Source organism: Gymnoscopelus microlampas (assembly GCF_963454915.1).
Source record: "Gymnoscopelus microlampas genome assembly, chromosome: 5".
NCBI lineage: Eukaryota > Metazoa > Chordata > Actinopteri > Myctophiformes > Myctophidae > Gymnoscopelus > Gymnoscopelus microlampas.
This window is the reverse complement of record NC_139942.1, coordinates 7,682,549-7,693,306: the sequence shown is the minus strand read 5'-3', so window position 1 is coordinate 7,693,306 and position 10,758 is coordinate 7,682,549. Positions and strand designations below refer to the sequence as shown.

The window sequence follows — 10,758 nt, the reverse complement described above, 5'->3', positions numbered from 1 at the left end:
AGTCTGCACCACTTGCTATGTTGTACCTCTCCTTTTTGACAACCTATCCAAAACATAAACGTTTAGTGCTGGCTTAACCACGCTAAATAACGTTTCTCAGTAGCACTCTTGGTTTTACAATATATAGGCGAATCATTTTCCTCGATAGGCTATGTGTATCTGCGTGAAATGGACACATACTGTAGCCCCTAACCTCTCCCTCCGCTGTGTAGCTCCGAGATGAGGTTCTTCGTTCATCTCTGCTGTTTGAGCAGGACATTGTCGCACATTTTCCACTTTACAGGTTTCTTACCCCTTTCTCTACATCGTATCCAAAAAGTAAAGCATTTCCGCCATTCTCTTAGATGTTTTAAGTTTTAATGCACCATAAAAGCTATCCAACGAGTTGAAGAAAGTATTTAATTTGCCTCGGTCTTCATCCGTATATATATTATGGAACCGGCTGAGGACCGAGGCAAATAAATACTTTCTTCAACTCGTTGGAAAGCTTTTATGGTGCGTTAAAACATCTGAGAGAATGCCGGAAATGCTTTACTTTTTGGATACGATGTGCAGAAAGGGGTAAGAAACATGTAAAGTGGAAAATGTCCTGCTCAAACCGCAGAGGGAAACGAGGAACCTCGTCGGAGCTACCATGGACATACATGCGTATGTCCACACACGCACACGCACACACACACACACACACACACACACACACACACACACACACACACACAGGGCGTTCCACAAGTGGAAGTGTGGCGAGGATATTAATTGCGTTATTTTAAAGACCCTTTTAAATGTTGAATTAGGTAATAGGCATACCTTTTATAGCAGGGGTCTTCAACAGGGGGTCCGGGACCCCTAGGGGGTATTTTTTTTTACATTAACACTTGAACCCTAGCATCCCTATTCTGTGGAGAACATTAGCTGAAAATAACAAGCTCTTGTGAGCTTGTAGATCTGCTATTTTCGGCAAAGAGGTTTGGTGGTGGGTGGGGGTGGGCGCAAATCAAGTATTGAAGTGGTTAAATGTTTGAAATGAACGAAAAAACATTAATTTACACAACACTGATGCTAGTCAATGAAATCTCTGAAAAAGTTTAATCTGCAATCATTCTATACACTATGTAGGGGGGGTCCCTGCTTCATCATTCTCTGCTAAGGGGTCCTTGGGCTGAATAACGTTGAAGACTCCTGTTTTATAGAATTGAAGTACTTTGCTGGGTGTATTGAATCTAATCTAATAAACTTCTCATTAATACCTCTTTTTCTCATCAGACCAAGATGGAAGAGAAGTGCAACAGAAAAAATAACTTCAGTCATGATGAGATCATTATACTGCTCGAGGGTTACAAGGAGAACCAATCTGTTCTAGAAAGCAAATTTAACTCAACTGTTACAAATAGGAAAAAAACCGATGCATGGAACAAGATAGTAGATGCAGTAAATGCAAAGGGAGTTGAACAACGAGAGCTAAGAGAGATAAAAAAAAAATGGAGCGACCTCAAAACCCAAGCAATTGAAGACTATCCCAGGACAAAAACCTTCCCCACTGGTGGTGGTCCAAAACCGGAGCCAGGGCCATATTCCTCTATAATTATTGACATCATAGGAGAAGATTCTGCTTCTGTAATTGGGATTTCAGGAGGAGGCGTAGAAAGTGGGAAAAAGGCTGCTGCACCACCTAAACAGTCCAAACACACAGCTCCACCAACTGAAGGTAAACAGTTCATGACATGAAAGATAAAAGATCCAATTGAAATGTTATATTTAACCCATTAAGACCTGAGGCGATTCTTTAAAAAAAATCGAAATCCTAACAGTTTTTGGAAAAAATGTAAAAAATATATTTTTCAAGATTTTTCAAAAATAGCAGATATACAAGCTCGTAGCGCGGCACTCGGTGCCACGCTATGAGCTTGTATATCTGCTATTTTTGAATAGCCAAAGACATCTAAAGTGACACGGATGCGTTCCAGGTATCAATGGGTTAAATGAGCATTTTGTTACTAAAACTCCTCATAACCAAAACCCCGAAAGTTGACTACCCCTACCCAGGGTAGAACAAAATGTGACATTGTTTTCTTCATATCTTTAAGATGTCCCCTTCATGAAATGGATTGTCACACTCTGCAGATAAACTAACTGGTTCCAACATATTATGCTAATACATTGTTTTATTCTTTTTTTCTCTCCTCTTAGTTGCAACGGTTCCTGAAAGCCAGCAGAGTCTGCAGGCCGCAGATGGGTTCTTAACTCCAGAAACAGCAATTGGGCTGTTTAGTTTGATCACTGGTGAAGAAATCCTAGAGCAAACCCATAGGCAGGATTTCTCAGTCATTCCAAGTACCTCTGTTGCCACCCCAAGTACCTCAGTTGCCACCCCAAGTACCTCTGTTGCCACCCCAAGTACCTCTGTTGTGACCCCAACTACCTCTGGTGTCATCCCAAGTGCCCCTGTTGTCACCCAAATGAGTACCTCTGTTGACGGCAAAAGAAAGCAGAAGCGACAAAGTGAGGATACTGAAAATGTAGATGACTTGCGTCGCAAGCTTTTAAAGTTAGAATGCAGGAAGATAGAAGAAGAAACTTTGAAAATAGCAGCAGAGAGAGAAAAGCTGGCTTTAGAAAAACTGAAACTAAACCTTGAAATCCTAAAATTACAAGAGGAGCTCAAGCCTCGTGGTTACTCTTTCTCTGAAGTTGAATTGTAACCTTGCCTACACACTGAACTAATCGTTATGTTCAGTGAGTGATGTCACTCAATTTGCTTAATCTTTATGTTCAGTGAGTGATGTCACCCAATTTGCTTAATTGGCTGTATGCCAGCACAATGAATTTATTCTTCATTGTTGGGATCAATAACAGTAGGCCTATACTAGGCCCAATTTGTTACAATGCAGTGAGACTACTGTCATTATTAATTCACTGACTAAGTTATACTTGAACATTTATTGTATAGAAGATGTTGCTATTTATTGCAAAGATTGTTTAACATATTTACAGGTATGATGATTGTACATTGTTTGTATTTAGATATATGCACAGTATATTGATCATATTAAATGATGTATACATTTGTGAATTATTGACATCAAAATGAGTATATTTTACTGACCAAATGTTCTTTAAATGTATATCTCATTGACCTTTAAAATGTTTGGGATGTAGTATTTTTCTTTTAAATTCAGTCTTAACAAATCATTTGGAACAGATAACTTTAAACAGAGTTGTAAATATAAGGGTCACACGGGAGACATGAAAGATGTCTCTACACCACTCTGGTGCATTGTCCAATAACCCAAAATGAGGAGGCTTGCACTAAGAAATAAAAGTCAATTGTTTGCCATCCCATAGGAAAGGTGACAGACATTTTATCTATCCAGTGATACTGATGGAGGTTGGAGTTATAGATGCGTTTACATGAAATTATTCTGGGTAATATACTGCCTAACTATAGCACCCTCTTGCATGCGAGCATCAAAGTCAGGTGCATCTTGTGGGACTTCATCATCAAGATCCTCTTCATCGTCATCAAGAGGCATCTTCCACAACCTTGCCATGTTGTGCAGTACAATGCATGCAGCAGCCACAACTGCTGCTCTGTCAGGATCCATTGCAATCCCTATGGTAAAATACAGTGGTGGAAAGTAACTAAGTACATTTACTATGGTACAATTTTCTGGTACTTTTACTTTGCTAAAGTATGCCCAATTTGGCAATTTTCAATACTTTATACTTCTACTCCACTACATCTCAGAGACAAAAATTGCACTTTTACTCCACTACAATTATTTCATTATTATTAAAAAACATACATTAACCACTTCAGCCCTATTTAAACTTTGGCTATTTGAAAATAGCCGATCTACAAGCTCACAATGCGTTAAGAGGCAACGTGTTGTGAGCTTGTAGATCATACATTCTGCATAATGTGTACTTTCTACTTTTGGTACTTTAAGTACATTTTAATGCCAATACTTTTGTACTTTTATTGAAGTATTTTGAATCCCGAACTTTTACTTATATATATTCTATATTGCAGTATTGATACTTTTACTTAAGTAAAACATTTGAGTACTTTTTCCACCACTGGCTAAGGGTTAGTCTAGAGAATAGTAGAGCCTATTGCTACTGCAGACTAAAATAATTTCATATTGGTCTGAATTAAAAATTGTGTGGACAAATATATACTTTATGAATTGATTTGCTCTATAAATGATAACGTGCCATATTGGTCAGAATTATTGATTTTGTGGACAAATATATAGACTGCTCTATGACTTGATTTGCTATATAGGCTAAATGATAAAAGATGCCTACCCTTTTGCAAGCACGACCATCTCTTCTTCAATACTCCTATACTCCTCTCAACTGCAGACCTAGTGCTGCAAAGGGCATAGTTGTATTTCTCCTCTGCCCTGTTGGATGGGTTCAAGTAAGGTGTCATGAGCCACTTTCTCAGTGGGTAGCCGGAGTCCCCCAGTAGCATCCCTGAAAACTGTCCAGCCTCAAATTCTTCCCATATGCTGGACCGTTTTAGGATAAAGCTGTCGTGCTTTGACCCGGGCCACTTCAGCACACAGTTTGTGAACATGAGATCAGCGTCACAAACCACTTGTACATTGATGGAATGGAAACCTTTTCGGTTCACATATGTGTTCTCATCCACTGTTGGAGGAGCTATTTTGATGTGGGTCCCATCTATGCATCCAAGCACGTCTGGAAAGCCTGCCATAGCATGGAACTTCTGTCTGGTGTCATTTTGTTTTTTGTTGTCCACTGACATGTACACAAAATTATTGATGCGCGTGCACAGGGCCAGCGCAACCCTGCGCACTGCCCTGCACACGGTAGACTTGTGTATTCGAAAGGAATCACCAACTAAATTTTGCAAGCCCGCCGATGCGAAGTAACGCAGGGCAACGCATACTTGGAGACTCGGGGAAAGCGCACCGTTCAAGTCGCTGTTGTGCTGTAGGTCTGCCGCTAGCATGTCCGTTATTTTCATAATGCCATCTCTCTTAAAACGGAGTCTGGCATAGATGTCAACATCATCATAAATGTCCAGTGGATGTAATCTGTCTCGCAAAATGCGTTGGCGAGGATGGGGTCGTTCGTTGTATTCAATTAATTCGTCGATAAAATCAATACGGTCTGCCATGTTGATAGTTACTCATAGGACTTAGTGCTGCCTAAAGGTGGTGTAAATATTTAGTTATTACTTAGAGATACGTCATAACTAATTTGTGTGGTGCAACAGCTTATATTTTAGTAATGTGTAAGTCTTGACTTTACACATTACTAAGCTATAACTAGGCTAAGTTTGAACTTAGTATGAGGTGGTGCAACCAGCCCCTGGTCTTCACTCTTCATACCAGTAACCTGTAAGCTGATTGTATGACATTCTGTATAGTAGTGTGTATATCTGTCTGTCTCTTTTTAGCTCCGACGGAACCTCTCCCTCCGCTGTATAGCTCCGAGATGAGGTTCCTCGTTAGTTACTGCCGTCTGTTTTCGAAATGGTCGCACGTCGTCCACTTTACATGTTTCTTACCCCTTTCTGCACATCGTATCCAAAAAGTAAAGCATTTCCGCCACTCTCTCAGATGTTTGAAGTTTTAACGCGCCATAAAAGCCATCCAACGGGTTGAAGAAAGTATTTAATTTGCCTCGGTTTTCATCCGGTTACATGGTTTTTAAGACATTGCGCAAGAGTTGCGCCCGTAGAGATAACATTACTGCTTACCCTACTGGTCAAATGTTGAATTGCATCTTCTAATGCAAAATATTATGGAACCGGATGAAAACCGAGCCAAATTAAATACTTTCTTCAACCCGTTGGATAGCTTTTATGGCGCGTTAAAACTTCAAACATCTGAGAGAGTGGCGGAAATGCTTTACTTTTTGGATACGATGTGCAGAAAGGGGTAAGAAACATGTAAAGTGGACGACGTGCGACCATTTCGAAAACAGACGGCAGTAACTAACGAGGGACCTCATCTCGGAGCTATACAGCGTACAGCGGAGGGAGAGGTTCCGTAGGGGCTAGTCTCTTTTATGTCATCATGATTTGTCTGCGTGAGGATCTCATCTTAAACAAGCTCAGTGCTTAATGAGTCTTCCAGTTTAGTAGACCTTGTATTGTGAATTTGCATTTCCATGTACCGCTGTCCCCATGTCTTACTAAATAAAGTACATCAAAACCACCACTTGTTACTGTGTTTATGTTGCCATTGCTGCTTTAGAAATTCATCACAAGGCTTTTCTTATCTTACTAAGTTAAATATGATGTTTACCACTATTGCATTTTACTGTGTGTACCTCTATGAATAGGCCTATAGAAAAACATGCATTGATTCTTTAGTGTATAACTTAATTCAGCTCAGGTGTAAATTATTTGTTCATGACAGACATACATAAAATACTGATTGATCTGAATAACATTTGAATAGATCACCATTACACTATAATGTGATTGTGATTACTTGAGTTTGTTATGATTACTTGAGTTTGTTCAGGTTATCAGTCATTAATAGTTATCGCTATACTTTATTTTGTTCCAGTTTAATCAAAATTTAAAACAAAATGTATAGTATGTATGTACAGGCAAATGTTATATACATCCATGTTATGATCCAATTACAAAACTTATATTTACGACTCCTCTCCTCTGGATAGTGCAGAACTAAATGGAACTAAATGGATTGACCCAGGAGTAAAATGAGTATATGAAACCAAATGGCATTGGCAATACTTACTCTGCAATAATTACAATGTTCACACAATGTAGAATCATTTTTTATCAACCTTTGCCCGTCATCTCTCTACCACATCAACACAGCATGGAATTGTGGACAGAATCTTACCTAACAATACCAAAATTGTATAAGCTTTGAGTCTGAGAACCTAAAACTCATCAAATAGTGGTCCATGGCTCTAATGGCAATTAAATAATGGTTCTTGAAAAAAAAAAAAAAAAAAAAAAAAAAGAGAAGCACAGGCTTATAGCATGACTTGGTATGCAACATGTGAGACGGCCATGTATGAAGGAAACAATTATAAACTGAAATATAGCTGCAAGCAGCGATAATACGGGGCCAGTGAATAGAGAGAGAGAGAGAGACATGGAAACGGAATAGATTGAAGAGAGAGAGAGTGACATGGAAACAATAGATTGATGAGAGAGAGAGATGGAAACATAATGGTTTGATTGGACATCTCAACCTACTGCCATTAACAGGATTCGAACTCTCAACCTTCAGACTAATAGGCTGCAACACTGCCTATAGTGCTATAGCTTTGTCCATGCTGATATTGTCTGTTGAAGATCATAAACTCTTGCCTTCTTTCATGAACCAAGCCCCTGTTTCACTAACACTAAGATCACTCGTTCACAAGCCATTTACCAATGAAGAAATTGTACATCTCCTCAGAACCAAAACTAATGAAAGTAGCCGATCTACAAGCTCACAAACCATGAAAAGTTGTGAGATTGTAGATCAGCTATTTTCAGAATGAAGTATGTCATACGTAAAAAACGTACTCTCAAATAAGCATTTCAGGTTATCTTTACCATTTGCACATGTATTCATTGATACAGTCATGTTGTTTGCAATTCAACTTAAATTAAGTCTACATCAAGTGAGGCTTGAACTGGAAATCCACAGCTCACCACTGCACACACACACACACACACACACACACACATGTTGCACACACACATTAAGCCTGCACTTTTTCTTCACAGCGCTTGTGACTCAAAATGAGGAGTTTTTGTTTGTGTGTTACACACTGGATTGGAACTATTTTTGCAATATTATTCTTCACAGTTGACCTCAAAGAAAGGTAGGCCATAATCTTCTTTTGTTGCTGGCTGGGTGAGGATCATGACGCTGCTGTCTTGACTTCTTCTTCTCCGATAGGACATCCGGTTTTTGAGCTAGCAACAATAAGTTTTCCGGTTGCCTTCAAAATAAGATCACGTCTTTGTAATGTTTTTTAAAAGACACAAATCTATTTTAAAAATACATTTATGATGTATGTCTTTTAAATGGCGCATACTAGAACACTTCTAATTGCCTTTTTTTTTAAAGACACATTTATTGAAAAAATACATTTATGATGTATGTCTTTTAAATGGCTTACACTAGAGCAGCGGTTCTCAAACTTTTTCATGTCAAAGACCCCCAAATTGATATATATTTGTATTATATTATTGTATCGTATTATTATTTGTATTATGTTTGAAAATATCTTGTGCAGGGACCCCCAGAAGAGAAGATTTGTGTTGCAAATGAAAAAGTTCAAAAGAATTTCAAGATTTTTCAAAAATGTAAAAACATAGCAGATCTACAAGCTCGCAGCACGGCACGAAGTGACGCGCTGCGAGCTTGTAGATCTGCTATATTTAAAATAGCGAACTTATAAATGGATAAAATGGTTAACTACTTTTGCTGGGGACCCCCTGGAACCATCCCAAAGACCCCTGGGGGTCCCCGGACCCCACTTTGAGAACCAATGTAGGCCTACTATAGCACTTCTAAGTGAGGTTGTTCCAGATTTAAATTGGCTATTGATCCCCATTAAATGTGCACAGTTTCTGATCCTGTTTTGCACTTGGATATTGTGTTCATTTGTGTGTGTTAGATATATGTATTTGCAGGAGCAAAAGAACAATGATAAAAGCAACAACAAAATATGCTACAAATAATAATAGTAGATGCAGAGCAGGTAAGATACATTTAAAAAAAAGTATAGGGTTTATTAAGTTGATCTCACCTATTTAAAAAATAAAATACAATACAAATAAGAATGTAATCAGAAAAATACATTTAAAACGTATATTATTTAACGACATACTGTACATACAACATGGACACAGTATCAAAAGAAAAGATTAAAGACATATTGGTAGATTTGTAGTATATGTGCTGTTCCATAACTGAGCGCCCCCGCAATTGCTAGAAAAAAAAATGGTGGGCCGCCCAGTGCGGCCAGAGGTCAGAAAAGTGCCACTTTCAGACAATAGTGGACACTGGACAGGAGACGGCTCCGCGAGGCAACACTTTGAACATACGCACGCGTTCAGGGAGACATCCTCTACAATACCACACTCTCGGATAAGCCCGAGAGGTGTAAAAAAAAAGTGTGGCGGACCGTCCAGTGAGGTCAGAGGTCAGAAAAGTGGCAAAAAGTGCATTCACAATAGTGAATGTCCAGATATTGGTGATACCTTGACCACAGAGAAGAAAATTATTAGTGCATATTCAGATAAAGCCGAGAAGAGAACTGGAGAGATTCTACAAGCTAATACATCTGCTACACCCATGAAAATGCGTGTGGGCAACAGAAATGCCAAACGTACACTAGGTGATGAGTGGGTGAGGCCAAAAAAAATAATTAAAAAAACTGTCTATTGCATTTGTGAAAAAACAAATGACCCAGCAAAAGCTATGGTTGAATGTAATCTCTGTGGATGCTGGTATCATATGGACTGTGTGGGAGTTTCACAGAGTCGAGACATTAAGACCCTTACTTATGCGTGTTTATCCACCACTTGCAATCATGAGGCATTGATACAGGGGATTTTATATACAGAAAAAAATAGTTGTGTTCAGGCACAGCCTAAGCCAGTTGTTGTGCACCAGGAGGAAAAGTTGGTTGTGCAAGACAGCCCTGTAGTTGAACAGCCTTTTGTGGAACGTGAAATTCACATAGAAATAGATCACCATTCCCCTGCACTTCATGACGAAGATGAAGAGCCTTTTGTGGAAATAAATAACTCTCATGCACTTCATGAGAGCCCTGTACAGCCTTTTGTGGAACGTGAAATTCACATAGAAATAGAGCCGTCTCCTGTGCAGCGCCCACTATTGTCTGAAAGCGGCACTTTTTGGCACTTTTCTGACCTCTGACCTCACTGGACGGCCCGTCACACTTTTTTTTACACCTCTCCCGCTTAGCGGAGAGTGTGGTGTAGTAGAGGAGGTCTCCCTGAACGCGTGCGTATGTTCAAAGTGTTGCCTCGCGGAGCCGTCTCCTGTGCAGCCCCCACTATTGTCTGAAAGCGGCACTTTTTACCACTTTTCTGACCTCTGACCTCACTGGACGGCCCGCCACACTTTTTTTTACACCTCTCCCGCTTAGCGGAGAGTGTGGTGTAGTAGAGGAGGTCTCCCTGAACGCGTGCGTATGTTCAAAGTGTTGCCTCGCGGAGCCGTCTCCTGTGCAGCGCCCACTATTGTCTGAAAGCGGCACTTTTTGGCACTTTTCTGACCTCTGACCTCACTGGACGGCCCGCCACACTTTTTTTTACACCTCTCCCGCTTAGCGGAGAGTGTGGTGTAGTAGAGGAGGTCTCCCTGAACGCGTGCGTATGTTCAAAGTGTTGCCTCGCGGAGCCGTCTCCTGTGCAGCGCCCACTATTGTCTAAAAGTGGCATTTTTCTGACCTCTGACCTCACTGGACGGCCCGCCACACTTTTTTTTACACCTCTCCCGCTTAGCGGAGAGTGTGGTATTGTAGAGGAGGTCTCCCTGAACGCGTGCGTATGTCCAAAGTGTTGCCTCGCGGAGCCGTCTCCTGTGCAGCGCCCACTATTGTCTGAAAGCGGCACTTTTTGGCACTTTTCTGACCTCTGACCTCACTGGACGGCCCGCCACACTTTTTTTTACACCTCTCCCGCTTAGCGGAGAGTGTGGTGTAGTAGAGGAGGTCTCCCTGAACGCGTGCGTATGTTCAAAGTGTTGCCTCACGGAGCCGTCTCCTGTG

General features: G+C 40.3%; 1 protein-coding gene across 1 annotated transcript in view; it reads left to right on the top strand.

Annotated features, from left to right (window-relative positions):
• Nucleotides 1-3,023, top strand: part of LOC311045457 (uncharacterized protein) — a 3,183-nt gene extending 160 nt beyond the window's left edge. The window contains exons 2-3 of the mRNA XM_084057333.1: nt 1,264-1,705; nt 2,188-3,023. Of these exons, the coding sequence (XP_083913459.1) occupies nt 1,270-1,705; nt 2,188-2,699 (948 nt within the window). The 5' untranslated portion in view covers nt 1,264-1,269 and the 3' untranslated portion in view covers nt 2,700-3,023. The remainder of the gene's footprint in view (nt 1-1,263; nt 1,706-2,187) is intronic.
• The last annotated feature ends 7,735 nt before the right edge of the window (nt 3,024-10,758 follow it).